Source organism: Clupea harengus, chromosome 15 (genome assembly GCF_900700415.2).
Source record: "Clupea harengus chromosome 15, Ch_v2.0.2, whole genome shotgun sequence".
NCBI classification, from domain to species: Eukaryota; Metazoa; Chordata; class Actinopteri; order Clupeiformes; family Clupeidae; genus Clupea; species Clupea harengus.
In genome coordinates, this window is record NC_045166.1 from 11,860,256 (window position 1) to 11,880,859 (window position 20,604).

Genomic DNA, 20,604 nt, shown 5'->3' on the forward strand with positions numbered 1-20,604 from the left:
GGAATGAACTACATGTTTACATCCATGGACATGCTTTCTCAGGTTGGATGGTGACTTTTTGTAGGCAGTGATGACGTTTGTGCGCGGTAACAAAACTTAATGTAAAAGATTTTCAAACATGGACTTCAGATATGACGCATTTTAGAAAAGAAAAGAAAATTCATTCTCTGACTTCAAAGTTATGCTTGAAAGTAATGAGGAACAAGAGCCTTCACAGGCATTCAGTGGAGTCAAAAATACAATATGTGTCTGTTAAATGTAGTGGAGTAAGTCATATGTTTCCAAATAAAAATAATACTCAAATAAAGTATACTCGAAAAATGTAGCCTACTTCATTACTGTCCACCCCTGGACGTTATTCAGGTGGTGTTCTTCAATGTGTTTTTTTCCTGTTCACAACAGCGCTGCCTAGCAAGCAATTAGCAGAGTGCAGGACTAAAGAAAACAGCCAGTGGGTAATTAAATTGATATTTAAATGATACATTTGTAGTTCACAATGAGACCCTGAGTCTTATTTGTTTAAAAAGTGCACAGCTGTAGTAGCAATAGTAACGAGTGCAAAATTAACCATACTTAAAACCATGAGCACCTAGGGGTGGTAATATTGAAATAAATTATCCCATAATCAAAAGCTGCCATTGCTAGGATCAGCACACCTTTAACCAATTCATTAAAATGCACCTTTAGAGGAGATACAAATATAAACCCAATCAATATTCTAAAGGTCACCCAAATCAATACAAATCAGTTTGAACAAATGAAGGGTGGAAATAATTTTGCCCCTGAAAATCAAGTGTGTGGATATTTTTTAGTTTGTTTTTATAAACACGCCTTATGAATCAAAGTCTATTCAGAGACAGATTGCCATGCACATCATTTGTTTAATGATCACAGCTAAGAGTCTTCATGAATTGCAACAACCCTATTGAATGGAGATCAAGCTGTGTAATGGGATGCAGACAATCCCTTGTTACACATTACACAAAAAATGCTTTGTTATTCACAATAAATGGTCTGACAGCTCTTGCCATTTTGAATACAAAACCACAAAATGTTCATGTAACTGCCTTTGTTGTTTCTTTTTGTTGAAATCGTTGTCTACTCGATTGACTGGTTGAATAAACACAATCATTACAAACTGCATGTCGAGGATAGTCAAAAAGAATCTGTGTGATGTTAAATTCATTACTCTTTAAGTTACAATCTGCGTCAAAATATATATTACTATTCTGGCTTTACCATTCCCTTTTGAAAAGACAGTGAGGAGACTGAGACTGGAGGATGCATCAGCAACTGCATGTGTTTACGACTCGTTCATTTGAGATTTAGAGTGGCCTTCAGATGGATGATTGTGATGCCTTATGATGATAATGCATTGTGTCACTGGATAACAATCTCTGACCAAACAAAGGGACAACGCTCTCCAAACGTGTTATGTAGCACTAAGGGAGGGAACTGTAGGTTTTTCAATACACCTCTTGAGGTTTCCTTTTCTATCTGTAAACTATCTGCATAATACAATACAATACAATACAATACAATACAATATGAAGAGTCAACACAAGTACTCCAATCCTTTCAATACTGATTGGACAAACTCAGTATTGTTTTCTCCAAACCCAAATCTAATTTGTGGAGACTGGAGCAACAACTCACTTTTGATTATGTGGTGTGGATCATTCTGAAGGACTTTGTTGTGATGTGTCATAACTGGGTTTACCAACCCATTTAGCTGAGTTGAAATTTACATATTGAAGGAGCTTTTCCTTTTTTGTGGCATTTGCCTTTTTGTGGATAGTGTTAGGGACCTCACATAAATTGACTGTTTTCGTCTAACAACGTAAAAGGAGGGCATACATGCTCAGACCAAAAAAGCACACTCTACACCCCTCATGCATACATATACATAGCCTGCGCACAGAGAGAAAGAGAGCGAGTGATGGGGTCACTCATGGTGTTTCTGCATTGGTAGCGGGGGATGTCCGCTCATAATCCCCAAGGTTTCTATTGATTTCCACCACGCTACGCGAGGGCTTCGGCAAACCAACGCAAATGAGAAATACTGATGAGTGAGTAGCCTACAATGTTCCTCTGGCTTTGGCACGATATTTCATTCTATTAACATTTCAACGGCGCTTGATTTGACCGTGAAATTGTCGTTTTTGCTAGCTCTTTGGAAAGAAATGGAGATATTCAGAATTAACCTTTTGGATTGTCATAGCGTTGGATTGTCATAGCGTCAATCGAGATTGACTCTGACATCCTTTGTTGCCTATTTTAACCCTTCCACATTTTGGTGTGTTAGTCCTTGCAACAGAGTCAAACGTTTTTATTAGTCTATTTTCTTCGTGAAATCATATTGTTTGATTATGTCGAATTCTGCCGTCGTAAAGGATGCAGCAAGCACCACATAGCCGTTTTCCGAATCTGTGTGACCAATTAGTAAAAGCCACGTGCCTGAAGCTGGGTTAGAATTTGTCAAACTCCAGTTGTTTACAGTCGAGCATGTGGCAAAATACGTGTCAAGGACACGGACAATTAGTGAAGGTCTGTATCTCCTTAATATTACCTTTCATCTACTCCAATGTTACTCTTTGTGACATTTTCATTTTCATATTCCTGTTCATATTTCATAATATATGATGTTCATATTCCATCAGATGGTAGTTCCTGTCGCCTAATGTATAGAGACGGAGACATTAGACACGGATGTGACAGTGAGGAGAAAAAGCCAGTTATTGAGATGGCATGAAATTAATCTCTCTCTCTTATGAAGCATGCATAATCTGTTTAAACCTGCTTGAATTTGAAAGAGGAAGGACTGAAAAAAACAATCAAAGGAAACATCACAGGTATGATGGACAATTTGCTTCACAGCTCTTATCTGATGTTCAATTAGCTTGGAAGTGTAGCAGCCAAAGCAGGTTCCCTTGTTCTACCTGCCTTTAAACTGTTAATAACAGTGATCATGAATGATACCAAATTAGTCCTCTGAGAAGGCAACTACATGCAATGAAATAGTATACTAAAAATACCAGATGGCCTACTATTATTTTAAACTAGTAAAATAAAATGCTTCATATGTAAATAACATCCAGTGAGCTCATCAAATTACCATTTTTCAGAAACCCTTGAGTTGTGGTGTCCACCAGCCAATGGAGAGTACCAGATGTAGGACACGTCTACACCTAGACATAGATCACGCCAGGTCTCTTGAAAGGAGGTGAGAGGAGAACACCAGACACTGATAGCGGAGCTGGAGCGAGGGCAGGTGTGAGTGGTGACCGTCCTCATTACGGAGTGGAGCTGAGTCAGGTGGAGATCACCTGTTGCCCTTAGGGGCTGTCTAACTGAGACGCTGCTGGATCCATCCCCAAGCACCCAGCAGGCCCAGTGTGTGGTCTGCACTTCCCCGAATCCCTCGCCCTTGGGCTGAGAGAGGCATGGGTTGCGGGGGAAGCAGGACAGATGCCCTAGAGCCTCGCTACCTGGAGAGCTGGACCAAAGAGACAGAGTCCACGTGGCTGGCTAGCACGGACACGGACATCCCTCTCTCGTCCATCCAGAGCATCCCCTCGGAGAACTCCTCGGATGTGGGCTTCACCTCTGAGAAAACTGCTAATATTGGTGAGAAGGCATATGTGATCGTTAAATGCTAACATGTCATCCAGCACATCACTGATGCCTCTGCATCACACATATACTATAGTCATATCCATAACACAAATAATGAATATTGTGCTATATGTCATTTTATGCCATTAAGTTAACCATATAGCAGGGATGAGACAGCGTCGATGAGACACCAGTGGTGAATCGCACAAGACTTGCAGTTTCCATGGCGATGGCTCAAGCCACACAACATTCTGTAGATGTTGGTGCACTTGGTCCTGGGGAACAGACTGTGACAAGGCGCTTATCAGCCTAACCACAATAGCTACTCTTTATGGTGAACTGCCTGTAGAGGGAAATCATGAATGCAGAATTACCAGCACTGTTTATGTTCTACATGGTCGGGGGAGACAAAAGGGGATTTGGCTGTGAGAAAACTAGGCAGGAGTACTGTCTCCTTTGTCAAATGTGATGGTTTAGTCAACAAATATTATGTGTTTCCAATGTGTTTTGGAAGGTGATGGTGCCTGGTTTCTAAATGATATAGTTTTTAATTTATTTATGTTTTAATTTTTTATAATTCACAATATTCTGAAAGAGGGTAAATCAAAGGCTTAACTACAAAGCCACTGCTGATGTAGGAAGCCAGCAAAAAATAAAGAACAACACAGATTGGTTTGGTCATCGCTGGATTTCCTTCATTTTCTTTCTTGAGATCTTATCTTTGTATTTGAGCAATTTCAAAGTGTACTTTAAAAACACCCGCTGGCCCGCCTTACTGCAGGAAAATTCCCCATGTCTGATCTCACAGCATGGGTGCATCTGAAAATGGGACAGTTAAATCTTACAGATCAAAGCAAATGGTAGCTGAACAATTCAGGGCACCTTCTTGTGAAAAAAAAGAATTGCTGGCCAGCTAGTAGCAACTGCTCTGTTTGCATCATATTGACAGGCTTTATTTTTTAAGCAGTGTCCCGTACTGTAACATGAGAGAACAAAATATGTCATAGGTATATCTGCTTACTGACATTAATAATAAATCCATTGTCAAGACTTCTTTGATAGCAGCCTCCAGCCTATGGTGGCAAATAATGTTGCCTGTTTAGTTATTTACAGCGTAAAGCAGTGTAAAACTAGCACCTGCTATGTTTGCAATGATGTTGATTAAAGAATATCATGCACTGTAGCAATAGATGACATAACATATCCTCTGCGTACTTACATTCCTTTTAACTCCATTGTTATTCCTGCCAACAGACTTCTTTGATGACGGCCTCCCTGCCCCTGCCCAGGCCTACCTGAAGGTGTGCTCAGCCATATCAGACGTGGGCCTGAATGATGCTGAAGTAGGGACCAACCTAGCCATTCTGCCCCCTCCGGAGTCAACAGCTTCCCCTGGTTCCACCACCGTCCAGAAGAGGAGTGTCTTACGGACAGAAGAGATAGTGAGTATTTCACTAGAGGTGCACGAGTGCACCCTCATTAGTGTGATTGAGTCACCATGATGCAATCACAGTATTCTTCTGTACTGTTCTTCTTTCAGACAACTCCTTTAAAGCAGTTACCTTCCTCGAAAACCAAAAGCCTCTAACACCTATCTCCACTGGTCTTGTGTGTGCTTGCCAACCACGTTAGCTTGCTTCCGCTACCAGTTCCACATACTTTAGCTGTAAATAACCCCATATAAGTGCTATTATTTTGGGTTGATTGCCTACTTTGGACTTGCCTTATTGATCTCTAATATGTGCCTAAATGATAATGTATTGTTTGAAGAACTTATTGAGGTTTTATGCCACCTTATCTCTTATAGATAATTAGGACTTTTATTTTGACAAGGTAAAAAAGGTATCGCAGATTTGTGTTATGTGTTTAAGTGAACTTCCCAGTACGGCTACAGTTTTAGTTACGGATGGATGCACATAAATATATTTGAAAAGTTGAATGGTTTAATGGACCCGTTTGAGGCAAAGCTCATACGGTGGTGATAGTTTGCCAGTTTATTGAATGTATAAAGAAGAAAGAAGAAAATAAAAGAGTAATTTCACCAGCAGTAAGTTTCACGCCACTATATATACGGGGATCCGTTACATTAGCTTCTTCCTTTCAAATGCTTCCTCAATTTTTTTTAAATCGGTTTATTAGGTTTTGCAGGTTTTCCAACATGGCACAAACAATTATTCATATGCATCTTAACAACGTTAATGATGTAAAGACAATATGTACCAGATGAATAGAATGCCCTGGAATGGTGGCATACCCTCAGAATGACATCATTGTGGTACATCAGGACGCATAGTTCTGAATTGTTTCACTGAATTGTTAATACAGTATTTCATGTTTTTCTCCCCTGTAGACCAAATGGCAAGACAACAAGATGTCCACCAAACAGGTGACTATCACTGTGACCCAGAGCATCCGCCAGGTGGACAAGAGCGGGAAGATCAAGGAGAAATCTCACACCACTTACGAGGTCATGACCCCTGTGGAGACACTCAAGGGTACAACTGTGGACTCTGCAGTGAAATAAGTGGGGAGCATGTTCTTCTAAGGGCTTTGCCGAAAACCAGACATTTCTGATTCACCACCTCTGGCTGATACAAAGGCTTTGAGTGCAGGTGGGACAATGAGGACCAAAAGAGCCACAGACGGAGATGGCTTTTAGTAATCTCATACACTGTTATCTTAGTAAGTTGAAAAAGGGCCCGTAGCAGTTTCAAATGTTTTTTGTTCAGTTTTTTCAAAATTATTATTTGACGTCGGCCGTTTTGTGGCTTCACTGTGCAGAAAAGAGGTATTTGACAGGGGGTTTTTCTTAAAAAAAGTGCTCTGAATGCTGAGAAGAATGGCATAATTCTGGACACCTTCTGGACTTCTGGATTCTTCGTCTGTGTGAAGGACGACAATCAACGATGGGGACTGTGAGCTTGACCAAGCCTTTAAATGCCTAAAGTTCCTGATGCTCAACAACACAAGTCATATCCTGTGTAGTATGTTTATAACACTGAAGCACAGAGTAATAGTAAGGGGTTTTAATGGCTATTTTCAATTATGTTTATTTAATATACAAACAATCTCTTAAGTCTTAGCTTGACCTTTAATGAGAGGTGGAATTGAGAAGTAGGAGTTTAGAGTTTTGAAACATGAATTGTTGGTTATGATTAGTTTTAATGTGACTGCTGAGGTAAATGTGCTCTGAATGCTGAAAAAGATGGCCTAATTCTGAACATCTTTTAGACTCTGTGAAGGACGACAATCAAACGAGGTGGACTGTGAGCTTGACTAAGCCTTTAAATGCCTAAAGTCCCTGATGCCCAACAACACAAGTCATATCCTGTGTAGTATGTTTATAGCACTGAAGCACAGCGTGACAGTAAGGGGTTTTAATGGCTATTTTTAATTATGTTTACTTAATATACATAAAACCTGAATCACTGAAGTCTTAGCTGGACCTTTAATGAGAGTCGGAGTTGAGAAACATGGGTGATGAGATCCCAGCTGTTTATATAATTGTTTTGGGAACTGAATTAGACAATTGTGTATCTTAAATGCAGGAGCAAGAACATGCTGTCCACTCAGTTTTGCTCTATGTGATGTGCAGTGCACAGAATCCATGCGCTAACGTGTGCATTTGTGTTGTTTTGACCATCAGGTATCCGGTGATGTCTGTGTGTTTGTCTGCTCATTTACCAAGAACATGCTTTGAAGTGAGCCGCATGTCAAAATAACATTATCTTGGCCTATGTTGTGATTCACATTTCCAGTCAAAAGCATTCATTATTAAACTGTACCAAGAAGAGCAACATTGTTTTCAGCTTTCCTGTTCTCAGAAATAGAAAATAACATGCATCCCCTGAACATCCATCTTGAGACATATAGATGAGAACAAGTCCATTAGAGAGTGAAATTACCCACAACACCACACAAGGTCTGAAACACCACGGTCCAGATAAGATAAGCAACATTGTCCGTTCATGTCTGTTGCAATGCTGACACTGTGCTTTAGATTTGGCAAACATCTGGACACTGTGGGGTCAGTCCATTTTAGTCCAAATATGAGCCTATGGTCTGCTCTGCCCCGGTAGGGTGTGAATCTGCTGTTGCTGGTTGTACTCCACCTGGCCCGCCCTGAAGGACGGCTCCAGCCTCTCCATCCACTCCTGAGCGTGGAATTCTGGGAAGAAGAAAGTGATCTCCCTCTGTGCAGATTCTACAGAGTCTGTAGGGAGAGAGCTGAAAGTAAGGGCAGTGTGTATGGAAGTAGCAGAAGAAAGTCTGTTCTTAAGTGAAGAGTCAATGATTGCTTCTGTCTAATGTGTATGAATCAGCTTTACGCTGGGAACACAAAATTGCACTACATTTCACCCTGTGGGACTGGTCTGTTTGTGTTTTCTCGGTGTAAAACGGTTCACTTTCTGTTTTTGTTTGGCATGAAAAGACATTAAACCTCAATCATAATTTCATTCAGCACCCCTCTACCCCTTTAAATGTTTAAGCCCAATTGAAGTGTGTGTATGAGGGGGGGGGGGGGGGGGGTCGCCAGGGAAAAATACAGAAGCATGTCATTCTTTTCTGACAGAGAGCGTCAGTCAAAAGCTATAACAAGAGCGCACTCTATGAAACATCCATCTGTCATCATTTTTGATTGCAGTCATTTTCATCCTCCCTTGCACTACTTTTCTGCCCTTTGAAGACATTCAGCAGTGGAGCATGTTCAAAAGGATGTCAACTTATTGGAATTGTCCAGTTCCACTTCTAGCATTATGGGATAATCAACACTTGAATTCAAAAGCCTTAAAAAGACCTTTTCTAATAACACATAATAACTGGCTTTGAAAATGCATTTTCATACCTGAACCGTGAGTGGTATTCCTGGTGTCCGTGAGTCCAAACTGGGCTCGGATGGTGTTTGGGGAGGTATAGCGTGCCCGATACACTTTGGTGGGACCCATTAGTTTACGCCAATAACTGATGGCGTCCTCCCTGGCCAGGATATATGCTCTCATTGGTCCACTAGGAATAACAAGAAAACATCAGGATGAATCCAGCTCATAATTGTGAATGTTAAAGCATTGACTATCAGTAGTATTCGAAAATAGTTATTTATGCAGACATAAAACAAAACACATTTGGGAATACAGAGATTGCATTTTTTTTTTTAAACATCAACTAAAAAGTAAAAGACTGAGTGGAAATGAAAAGATTATTTCATGTTCAATGTTCCTGCTTCTAAGCAAAAGTGTTTGAGTTTTGACTAGGTAGTATTAGATAAGTATTACTTAGTATTACTAAAAAGAACACAGAAATTGTGAGGTAAAAACATTAAAATAGGAATGGCTCTCTTGAATTACCTCTTCTTAAATATCACACCCTAAGGCTAAGGCTACACTATGCTGCCCCACTGACAATTCCTCACAGTCCTGCAGTACCTTTCCAATGGGATGCAAATGAACAGCCTGAGGACTGGGTACTATGGTAACAGGTTGACCTAAGAAGACAAATGACGTAAATGGACATATCCACCTTTGGCTCTGCCTCTAAATCCCATGCATGTAGATAAGCAACACTGTGCTTTATATGACTTCTGAAAAGAACTTATCCTTTAATCCTTATTGAACTCCGTACTGACAAAAAAAACCTGAATGTGGATTTTCTTATTTTGTTGTGAGGTAAATCTGATGTATGATTTGATGTGATGTAAGATATGACTCCTCTGTTCTAGCAGTGCTGTGATAATCATTTTCTTAATCAGTTGTATGAGTTCCGGGACAGGTGAACACTGGTTTTCTTTTATATAAAGTGAAGTACATGGTCCACACAAAAGATAAGTTTTTGTTTGTCATTATAATGGCCTGAGAGACACAACTGCTGCGATTCTCGTCTTGCTTTAATCAAGGCACAATCCATCTGGAGTTTATCAAGAAAAATAACTGCGTCTGGTTAAAACTTGAAAGCACATAGGCAGTTAGCACTCAACAAGAGAAAAACCTACCTTGCCATGAACTCAACTAGCCTTTGATAGAAGAATCGTCCTAAAAACAAAGAGAGAAACTAACATCAGCTTTGTGCTACTAAACAATTGTGTGCTACAGCTGAGTTTACAACCCAAAAAGTATTTCATGGAAATCCTGTATTAAGAACAGACTAGTACAATCAAAGCTCTACCAGGGCTAGTGCTTTATGGGACAGTTGACTGCTGTCTATTTCAAAGTCCAAATACTTGCAGCACTTTATGATCATATCTTCAATAATGTTAGTTTATATAAAGTAGCTTCATACACAAACTGCTTTATGGGATAATGAGATTTTTTTTCTATTTAAACATCAACTAGAAAGTAAAAGACCGAGTGGAAATTAAAAGATTATTTCATGTTCAATGTTCCTGGAGGGATTCTTATTCAGCTGTTCACTAATGTAAGGCTATTCATTCGATGTTTTCAACCAACAGCTATGACCTAATTTCTGGTTTATACATCAATGGTCAAAATAATATGTACCTTCATGTTCAGCATAAAACCTCTCTGAATCTTGTCTTTGCCACACCAAGTCTTTCGACTTGACAATAATAAATTTGTGCTCCAATATTTTCTGGTGGAGAGCCTGGAAAAGAAACCCAAAAGAAAAATAGAGAATATTGAAGTTGGTGAGAAAGTTTCTCCTTTCCTTAACACCTAATCAAAATTCATGCTTCACTGATTTAGTAGGGTTTACAATGTTGTGCCAATTGAAGCCAGCTATATCAACATTTTCAATAAAATGATCAACACATATAAGAGTATAAGATACATATAAGATTTCGAAAAATCCAATCTTTGAAATGCAGTCAAAAGAGACAGAAGACAGAGACAGCCAACAGCACCATTGTCATTGCAGTTCATTGACATTAATCAAATGACGGATGTAAGTACAAGGTCACAAAAACAGGCTAAAGACATAAGTTATACCAATTGATTCCCACCTTCATAATTAAAGGATGTGCCACCGCATCCGGTTTTATTACCGCAAGGGTGAGCTGCAGGGCTTTCGCACATCCCAATGGTCCTAACGAACCCATGCCCAATTGCTGTAAAAGATTTCACATCTGTACGTTAAGACAGAATACAAAATAGTCGAGCAGCCTACACATTGTAAGATAAATCACTGTCAACATTGGCCAAAAGTCGTTACTATCGCTGAACCTTAATGTGCATTTACACGTCTTAGTGTTAAATATCAGCTCCAGAGGTTAAGGTTCTAAAGCAGATTACGAACTAGCTAGATTCCCTTAGGTTTGCACGAAAAAGACATATGAACTAATAACGTTAGATTTCGTATTCAGAGAGCATTCGGTAATACACAGAAGGATATCAAACACGTTGTTGAGCACACAAAACGTGTTAAACTAATCCAGATAACGCTAGCTAAGGGTAGAGAACTGCCATCTTGTTTAATTTCATTCATAGTCTTTAAAAGCGTAAATCAGTGTAGCTTTGGAGTTGACCTAAATTGTAACCCATGAAAAACTACCAATACATTACACAATTTTTCACGGATATGCAGTCTACATAATATAAACCTAGAAATGTAAACAGCTGACCGAATGTCACCACCTATGGTCCGTCGACATTTAAGGTCCCCTTAAATAATCCCTTTGAATTAAGTTCCATGTTGACTTTTACTTTTGTTCTGGTTGGATGATTCTCAAGGGGTTATGGGGGTTTTAGCGTTCAATGAAAACTGAAATGGACATCATTTATTTGAAATTGTATTAATCTAATACACGTTAAATATGGACATTTAGTTATTCAGTTTGCTTCTGTGTACAATCTGCAATGGTGTTATGCTTGAGCTATATTGCCATTTTTCTAATTCAGTTGTCTTGTGCTATGCCATTTCTTTCCTGTAAGGACTCTCTCTCTCTCTCTAGCTGTTTTCATCCTCTTATTTCAAATATGTCAAGCTCTGTTTTCCATTCTCAAAAAACAACAACTTGGTGCTTATTGAAGAGTTTGTGTAACCATATATCAATGTGTCAAATTATAGAAGTTAGTGCTACATGGAAGCTTATGGTTGACCAAGGGTTTTTCAGGTTGTCGCCAGAGTGAAACAACTACCCTAAATTATGATATTATTCGTGGATTATCCATTAAGCCGATAACAAACATCCCATTTTGGTCTTTGTTAATTATTACGGTGGATTTGACCTGACAATAGGCTTCCTCTCTCTCTGTATGTGTATGTGTGTGTGTGTGTGTGTGTGTGTGTGTGTGTGAAGGTAAGGGAGACCGAATGCTGTCCCCACCTGCTTCCACCATGTGCCCTTCAGCATGTGACCTCAGATGACTTCACAGCTGTCACCTCTTTTGGAGGGATGTAGAATATGTGTGAGGTATGTTCAAGAAGAAAGGCTGGAGGGTAAGGATGAAACCAGTAGTAAAAGAAAACAAAAACCTCTAATACCAAAGTATCAAATCCAAATACTTCATAACCTCATCAACACAAATGTGCATTCATTAATTGTTATCCAACCACAGTCATATAATTTGTGCATCTCATTGGCGGATAAAACATCACTCAAGTGATCTTTTTTCAGTTGTTTCACTTCTGGTACGCAGGAGTCCATGTATACTCTATGTAGGGATGATGTATAGTGTTTGAGCTTCCTTGAAAGAATATTTCAGTTCAAATAACTGAATAAAACTTTAAAAGACACTGGATTTACTGTGGAACACAGTTTAGTGGGAATCATTTAATTTAACTTAAATTAAATTATAATTTAATTCTATGTTCCGAACAGTAGTGTGAAAAGTGCCTATTGTGTTTTCCTGTGCTGTAGATTTAAGACAAGTATCACATTAATGCTATTTGTACGTGAGGTGAGAATGTCTCAGAGCAATTTATTGTTAAACTGTTTTGCAAGTGCTTGTTAGCTACCATCATAAATGGTATATATACCCCCCGGTGACCTGATGAACTCAGTACCCTAGGAGGCTCGTGGTGTTGGACGTCACTGCTTCCATGTCAGTCGAAGAGCTGACAACCTTTACAACAGGGGTGGCTGACACCAATTAAGCCAACACACGTCATCCCAATTTGACACCCAGCTTGTTTCATGTGTCGTTGCCAGAGAAATGTGGAGGGAGGGGGTCATATGTGTACTTCCTGTTCTGAGACCATTTGGTAACTGGCACATGGACCACTGCATCTCAGTGTGGGAAAACTATTCCCTTTGGCATTTAGAAAACAGAGAACCCAATAAAACTAGAAAATATTCAATACATGATACAATATAAATGCATTTGTGAGATCTAGCAATGTGCTATTAAACTGAATTTGGAAGGACTTTACATTTCTTTTTTAGATTATTTACCTGCATAAAAGACTATTAATTACAGTGATCGCATTCTGGTAAGTCACAGTTGAACTGTGTTGAAACCACTAAATATCAAGTAATTATCTCTGAATATCTTTCTTTGTAAACCCTTTGATGGCTCTTGACAGATGTTTTCTATGTGTTGCTCCTGCTGTTTCTCTGTTTCAAACTCACTTGAGAGAGGCACCCTCTTCTCCACTCCGCCACGGGATTCCCACCTGTTTTGAACTTTTAGCTTCAACGTATGTGGCCTTTGACCTTTCTACTTCTATCCCTCTCTCAACATGGGACTGGGCTCCAGTGGACAGCTGTATCAACCAAAGGCAGGAGCAACTGGCGTCCCTGATGAAGGACATCACCTCTAAGCCCCTAGCGGTTAATGAGTGCACACTGGGTTATATCTTTACATTTACAGTGGTTTGCTAAGCACATAATTCAGTCCAAATCAATTAGGCTGCATAATATACATCGCAAATTTACCTCTGCACAGTGCAATACAAAGAAATACAAATATAACCTTTAAATGTAGGACTTAATGGCAAGTTGTAGTTGTTTTCTCCAACACGTTTATAGTGTTTTGATATACTTGTTCAAAGAACTAGGTGTCCATCTGAAAAATAACTAAAATTCAAAATGTAATGTTCGTATGGAGCCTATAATATATGAATGCACCCGCTGTTGCCTGGAAAAACAATATTAAATTGTGGCTATGTAGGTCAAATGCATGGAATCTGAGGCATGACACATATTCAGAATAAAGACTGAAGCCAATGTCAGTATGATCCACTACAGACTAGTCAGTAGTTTAGCAGTTAGAGTGTAACTACTGCCTTTTTTATTCTAGTTTTCTTTTTGATCCTAACAGCATTTACCTTGACAGCCTTGTTGAGCTGATATGTAGTACATGCCTCTGCATAGTGTAACTGTAGAACAACAACACATGTTCACACATTGAGCCAGTGTTCTTTTCATAGTGTCACCCACTCCTGTTGTACCGCCGTCAACAAATGCGCACAAACGAGAGTGGATTTTTGTGTGACTAACGCTGCGAGTATCACGCTTGAGACGGCTGAGGAGGCCGGGGGAGCGGTGCACCTGCTGTGAAGACGCTGGCGTATGAGTCAGCTGGCTGATGCCAGGCTTCACGGATAATACTGGGAGTTTCTTCTTGCCACTGTCACCTTGTGCTTGCTCTACACTAGGGGGTTCAGGCCTTGGGCTCTGTAAGGGCTTTGAGACCATGTCCATTGTTCATGACGCTATTTAAATCAATAAAATTGAATAGAATTACTGTCCCTGAATGCAGTGAAATGCTCCAGGTATGAGGCTAGGAGAAGGTATCTCTCTCTCTCTCTCTTTCTCTAAAGAGAGAAACCATCCTACCCAGCAGCCTGAAAAGCTCTAACGGTGGCAGCTGTCTGGGGTCCTTTGCTGGGGGGCACTGCTGTATCGGTGGGGTACTGTTCTGAGTTTAGCTGTCTCAGGGGAAATTATATCACATCCTGAGAGTGACATGATCTCTCGAAAAAAATTAATCTTGCTGGAATAAATGTGACTGGCCGTGGCTAGCTGGCAAATCTGTGTGACAGAGGGGAACAATGTTATTAGCATGACGGGGCTCAGTTTGAGTTGCCTGGGTTTAAAAATAACCCCTCCTGACCCAATTTGGAACTGGCATGGCATTCAAACAGTGATCAGAGACCTCTGTTTTTCTGGGCTGTTTTTTAATGCTTTAAGAGGTGGCAGCCATTGTTAAGTTAATACGTGGCACATGTGGCTTTCAACAGTGCTAGGCGTTCAGGCCTTGTGTTCTATAAAGAGCCTTGAGACAATGTTAATTGTTAATGGTGCCGTATGAAAAAAAAAAATTGAATTATTACTTCAATGAGGTTGTAAATAGCACATTTGGTATTTTAGTTTCCATGACAGAATCAATTTGTATTACTCATACTTATCATGAACATGTATCTCTCAACTCCTGGTTTGTGTGTATGTATGATTTGAATTCAAATAAACATGTATGCATATTATGGCCTACTTGAGGAGGCAGGACACCCCGTATTGCACTTCAGGATCTCACGCCTCCACAACCCCTCCATGCTAACTCAATATGAATTTGGAGTATCACGTTTACATGGATCAAGTGTATAGGAAATACAACATTATAACAATTACTGCTTAAGCACGGTGGTACCCCCTGTCAAGGAGAAATGAGGCTACGAATGCTGGTGGCTGCTATTTGTGGAGGCTGCTTTAAGTTAAAATAGCCTGCCGAGAGTTGGGTTTCAGGCTAAGCCATTCTTGGAGCCCTCCAGTTCTCTGTGAATGGGGCACGAAGCTCCTGTTGCCTGGCCTGATTTTAGAGCACAGGTGTTGACCTGGGGGGGAGGAGGAAAGGTGGGGGGTGGGCAATGCTGCCATGCTTGCTGTTAGTGAAAATTCACCCTGGTCGCTTTGCTCTTGCTTCTCCTGCCACAGTGAGGGGGGTGCCATGTGGACACTTATGTACGCAGAATCCCCATTTTAAATGGATGCCGAGGGCAATTAATAGAGTTAATGTGTGGGAAAACAACAATGTGGAAAACTAAGAGATGTGACAGTATATGGACACAATGTGTTGATGTTAAAGAGGCACTGAACCTTTATCATCAATGGCCTATTCTTAAGCAATGGTGTTGGTTTCAGTTCTAGTGTCTCAGTACATATTCAAAGTTTAATGATAACTTACTGCTACTTATAAGTTAACTACACGTTTCTTTCTTCACATTTATATCTGACCCTTTCTTCCTGATCTATCTGAAATCTTATTTTTGGATTGTAAGAATGTAATCATTTGCAAGTTACATTAAACAAAGCATCTAGAGGTTGTCTTCTCAGATATACATTAAATATCTGACATTTACAGTAGTATCATTCCTCATATGGAAGGCCCACATTGAGACCTTTGAATTATACATTTTCTTGTGAATGTTAAGCTATTTCTATGACACTAAATATTTCACACCATATTGCACCAAATTGTTACATACAAAAATATCTAAATCTGAAAACTGTTCAGAGTTCTGAGCAACAGAGGTTTTAGAGCTCAATGACATAGAATGGCAGAATAGTCAGATAGGATCCAGAAGTTCTTGGCATAGGCTTACAAGAACCTTAACCCTAACCCATAGTCTTACAAGAACCTTAACCCTTACCCATAGTCTTACAAGAACCTTAACCCTTACCCATAGTCTTACAAGAACCTTAACCCTAACCAATAGTCTTACAAGAACCTTAACCCTAACCCATAGGCTTCCAAGAACCTTAACCCTTACCCATAGTCTTACAAGACAATAAAACCGGAAAACAAAAATGTGATTACTGGAGGGTATGGCTCCGTATTAATCTCTCTCTCTCTCTCTCCCTCTCTCTCATTCTCCCTGTTTCTCTCTCTCTCATTCTCCCTGTTTCTCTCTCCCTCTCTCTCTCACTCTCTCTCTCTCTCTCTCTCTCACTCTCTACTGTACTACCCTCATAAAATACAAAAAAATGCTTGCAGTTGTTTCCAGGGCCCTGGCGTTCCTTTTTTTTCAAAAGGAGCCATTGACATTCGGCGTAAAAAGGGGAGCAGTGGGGTGTAGGGTGTCTCGAGGCGAGTGCGAACAGCTGAGAGGTGTGATTTCACAGGCTCCCATTTCCCCCCCACCCTCCTCCAAGAACCCACCTCCCCCACCCCTGTCATGCCCCCTGATTGGGCCGGACAGCAGGCACAGGAGAGGCCCAGGCTTCTGAGGGACACCAACAGGTGAGAGGCCGCGGCTGCAAGGGGGGAGCCCCAGGGACTAGAAAAGGCCAGGAGTGGCGGGCCTAGTATGTGCACAGTTCACAAACTGAACTGGAAAGAGGAGGGATCCCCGGCCCTGCAGGAGTGGAAAGACAGAAGGAGACAGACAGAGACAAGGGCAGGAAGAGAGAGGTGTAGAAAAGCTCAGGACTCATTAGGAAGGTGTGTTTCAACGGTTTCTGAAGCCAGGGACAAAATTCTGAGGGAAGACGAGTGTCTTTGGAGGAGCGCTGTGAATTGTATTCGTCTTATTACGGTGAAATTAGTGGCAATCTATATTTAATGGCAATGGATCCTCATTTTATTTGATAGTTCAATACATAAACCTGGAACAAGATGTGCTTTCTTATGGAGGAATTCTGATGAAGGGTAAGAGTTACTTGACAGAGTTCATTTAGAATGGACATTAGTACAATTTCATTTTCCGGTTTCAATATGAAAAGGTAGTTATAATGATCTGTGATTTTCACTACTTAAAGTTAAAAGTTAAATAAATATTGTGATGTGTCAGTGGTTCTTCAGAGAGACCAGTAAGTTAAAATTAGAAGTTTCCTTTGCTTGTTGGATAGGTTAAACAGTTTGGTTTGCCATAAGCTATAAGGGGGCACATTATTACCATTTTACAAGCACGACAGCCAAGAATGTTTGGCAAATGCAGGATGTGACCACTATGGCAGACATATGGGAAACCAGCGCAGTGGTCCTCTCCAGGACTTCAAGGTGTGTGACAGGATGTCTGTGTGTGTGAGTGTCTGTGTGTGTGTGTGTGTGTGTGTGTGTGTGTGTGTGTGTGTGGTGTGTGTGTGTGTGTCACTTCTCACGTTAGGTGTCACTACATGTCTTTGATCTACTGTAAACTCTATGGCTCTTTTGCATACTTCTGGCGCAGAGAAAAGAGGCAGAAGGTAGACTCTGATCACAGTTACGGTAGATCATGACTGTGAGGTGGTCCTCAGCAAGACTCTCCCTGAGGCTCTGAGCGTGACTTTGATACAATAGGGCAGAGTAGGCAAGGTCAGATGAGACGAGGACTTCCTGGAGGTCTGAAGCAGGGTGGGCCTACAACTAGGTTTTGCCTGAATTTCGTCAACATAATCTGCTTGGTGAAACAGGAAAACCCACATGAAGACCAGCATGGTGATGATTGGAGTTAACCTCAAGAATGCTGTAAAGGTATTTTGAATTCGTTCTAATATTCATTCATTTAAGTCATAATTTCTGTCATTTCAAATGTATAATGTGTCAGTGTTTTCAATGTATTAATGGGAACTTGAAAGTATGTATTTCACAGTATCACTTAATGTATATTCTTTATAGAAATGACCTTCCATTTGTGTTGTTTTGTTGTTTGTGTTGTGTTGTTAAGTTACAAATAGTCTCATGTAACATTACTGGGAGCTTGTGGTTCAGTTGCTCTATTCAAATATTTGTAAACGTACAAATTGCAATATCATTTTATAGAAGCAATACTATTTTATAGAAGAGGGTAATGCTTTGCAAATCAGTAAACTCACTAGTGTCTTCTAAATAAACAAGAGTGAGTGGAAGCAAATTGGAGGGATCTTTTCAAATGTCCCTCGCTCCGTAACTACCGTTGAGTTGCTGTTTGACACAATTGTGGTCCCTATGAAAAGCCACTTTGTCTGAGCTGGCAGGCCAATCCAGTTGTTGCCCCTTGTGAAGACATGCTTCCTTATATCGCCATATGAATACTCCGACTATGGAATGTAAGGAAGTGTGTGGTTTCAGGGGGACGTGAGCACCGCATCCACGCGCCTGTCTTTCCCTCCCTCTCTCTCTTTTTCCCTCTCTCTCTCTCTCTCTCTCTCTGTGTTTCTGTGAGTGTGTGTATGCTCAAACAAAAAAAGCTTTGTGCGTGTGTGTGTGCATGTGTGTATGTGAAGTGTGTATATGTGTGTACAAACATGCTGTTCTTAGTTTTTTAGTATTTAAATGTCTAACAATCTGCTAAGAATTTGCAGCTACACTCAAGAACACACACACACACACACACACACACACACACACACACACACACACACACACACACACACACACAGACACACAGCAGACAGGTGATAATGCTGTTGTTTATGCAGTGTGCTTTGCCTCAGGCACACGTTCTGCTGCTCCTGTCCCCCCGCAGTGTTTTATGTGACCTCCACATGCGGACGGTCTGGGTAGATTGACAGAGCACAGCTGTCCTGCTGCCTGTTAGCCTAAAGAGCATGGGGAACAGGATAGACTTTCCCCTTGGGGACTTTCCTTCATACATAACGAGGGGTTATATCAGGGGGGCAGTCTTAGCTATTTGGAGATAGGACCTTGTTTATCCAATGCTTTAGTCTAACCTGTTATTTATTTTTGTTATCCTTATGTGTCTTTTACAGGTAAGAGCGACAGAATTCTGAAGCAAGGAGATATTGGGGTTAATCGACAGAACAATCCCACCGCCACCACATCATTCACATCTACTCTCACCCCTCCTCTCGTTCTCTCTCGGCCCCTGCTCTCTTTTTTTTTTGTCTTGTCTCTCCCTCTCTCTCTTGCCCCGGATGCACCACGCTTTGCTGTGGCTGGTCAAACGGAACCAAGTCAGGTGTTTCTGTGAGGTTTGGTCCCCTTCAACCAGCTACTGCTCCGTGAATACAGCGCCGGCGAACCGGGCAGAGAGCAAAGACATGATTGTGGTCCTTGTTATAGTTGATTATGTTCATGGTTCATTAAAATACATTTTATCTCCAATCTTAGGTTATTAGTCCTTGATGTTTCTGAGGTTATAGAGTTTTTAATTTAACATGCTGACTGTTCTGCTCTGAGTTCTGTGTTTTTGTATTTTATTTTGCAATAATAAAAAGAAATTAAACTGATTTGGTTGATATCTTGTCATTTAAGTCATACTGACATATTTTCATAGTTTGATTAAATGGGCATTTCTGTGGGCCATTGAATTCCATTTAATTAAATTCCAATTGGAACAGCTTCCTACATAATGTGAAACAGAGGAACACATCTTCAAGAGGCCTTTGGAATGTTGAACACACAATTACAACCACTTTCTACAGATGAAAATAATAAACTGACTGGGCATAACGACTGCGCAAAAATATGTTTAAACATGGTCACAGACAAATAGTGATTTTACCACCATTATAAAACTACATCGAAATCTTTAGTAGAATGTAAAATGCCAAGTAAAATGGTGGACATTTCAGCATTACATGCAACTGTATTCTTTGTGTAGGCCTACAACTGAATATAACTATAAACTAGAAAGTCTAGTAAGTCAAATAAGGTCTGTAAGCAGGGTGCGATATGTCAAAAAAACAGAGGGGGGGATTTTTTTTTTTTTTTTTTTTTTTAATCATGAAAAAAAAAAAAAGCAATAAATAGGCCTAACCTGTTAAGAAGGACGCTATGCTGCTCTGGACTCGTTTCATTTTGCCCTCGTTTTTCAGTATTTAGCTGGCTATGCTAATTTCCGTGTATGTAATATTATATAATATACATTATATACAATGTATTTATGTGCGTGGGGACTTTCGCGAATTCCGAGACTGCCGACAGTCAGGTGAACGTTAGTGCCAGCGATGTAGGCTATAAGTGTAAGAAAACTCTGTCACAACCTGCCTGTTTTTTCAGTTTTTTTTTTTAATAATTGAGGCTTGTCCCCCCCGTGGATGAAATTCATCCAGCTGAGGTAGGGATATAAAAAACAGGGGGGGTAAATCCCCCCCCCCCAACAAATCGCACCCTGTCTGTAAGTAAGTGTTTATCTAACTTTATTAAAAAATGTGTCGTACCTCATGAGTGGAAGTTA

At 40.3% G+C, this 20,604-nt stretch overlaps 2 protein-coding genes across 7 annotated transcripts; one reads left to right on the plus strand and one right to left on the minus strand.

The window, feature by feature from the left end:
• Positions 1–1,150: 1,150 nt before the first annotated feature.
• baalcb (BAALC binder of MAP3K1 and KLF4 b) lies at positions 1,151–7,412 on the plus strand. Of its 5 annotated transcripts, none has more exons than XM_031581731.2 (5): positions 1,151–2,069; positions 2,814–2,852; positions 3,126–3,627; positions 4,870–5,057; positions 5,966–7,412. In XM_031581731.2, exons 3-5 carry the CDS (start codon positions 3,444–3,446, stop codon positions 6,137–6,139), a joined length of 546 nt encoding a protein of 181 aa, XP_031437591.1. In that variant the 5' UTR covers positions 1,151–2,069; positions 2,814–2,852; positions 3,126–3,443; the 3' UTR covers positions 6,140–7,412. The 5 variants fall into 5 exon arrangements, with proteins under 5 accessions (XP_031437591.1, XP_031437590.1, XP_031437589.1 ...); XM_031581729.1 differs by lacking the exon at positions 1,151–2,069 and adding an exon at positions 2,077–2,547 and having other exon boundaries at positions 2,661–2,852; XM_031581730.2 differs by lacking the exon at positions 2,814–2,852.
• nme6 (NME/NM23 nucleoside diphosphate kinase 6) lies at positions 6,987–11,259 on the minus strand. 2 transcript variants are annotated; one of them, XM_012824710.3, is made up of 6 exons: positions 11,186–11,259; positions 10,568–10,672; positions 10,107–10,209; positions 9,602–9,641; positions 8,462–8,622; positions 6,987–7,828 (listed from the first exon to the last, which is right to left on the minus strand). In XM_012824710.3, exons 2-6 carry the CDS (start codon positions 10,661–10,663, stop codon positions 7,671–7,673), a joined length of 558 nt encoding a protein of 185 aa, XP_012680164.1. In that variant the 5' UTR covers positions 10,664–10,672; positions 11,186–11,259; the 3' UTR covers positions 6,987–7,670. The 2 variants fall into 2 exon arrangements, with proteins under 2 accessions (XP_012680164.1, XP_031437587.1); XM_031581727.2 differs by lacking the exon at positions 11,186–11,259 and adding an exon at positions 11,127–11,184.
• Between the last annotated feature and the right edge of the window lie 9,345 nt (positions 11,260–20,604).

Excerpts from the sequence above, each read along its gene's own strand:
- baalcb (XM_031581731.2), top strand. The coding sequence starts at position 3,444 with ATGGGTTGCGGGGGAAGCAGGACAGATGCCCTAGAGCCTCGCTACCTG. Across the intron at positions 3,628-4,869 it reads TGAGAAAACTGCTAATATTG|ACTTCTTTGATGACGGCCTC; the intron begins GTGAGAAGGCAT and ends TCCTGCCAACAG. Across the intron at positions 5,058-5,965 it reads TCTTACGGACAGAAGAGATA|ACCAAATGGCAAGACAACAA; the intron begins GTGAGTATTTCA and ends TCTCCCCTGTAG.
- nme6 (XM_012824710.3), bottom strand. The coding sequence starts at position 10,663 with ATGGGTTCGTTAGGACCATTGGGATGTGCGAAAGCCCTGCAGCTCACC. Across the intron at positions 9,642-10,106 it reads GTTTTATGCTGAACATGAAG|GACGATTCTTCTATCAAAGG; the intron begins GTACATATTATT and ends CTTTGTTTTTAG. Across the intron at positions 7,829-8,461 it reads GAATACCACTCACGGTTCAG|ACTCTGTAGAATCTGCACAG; the intron begins GTATGAAAATGC and ends CTCTCCCTACAG.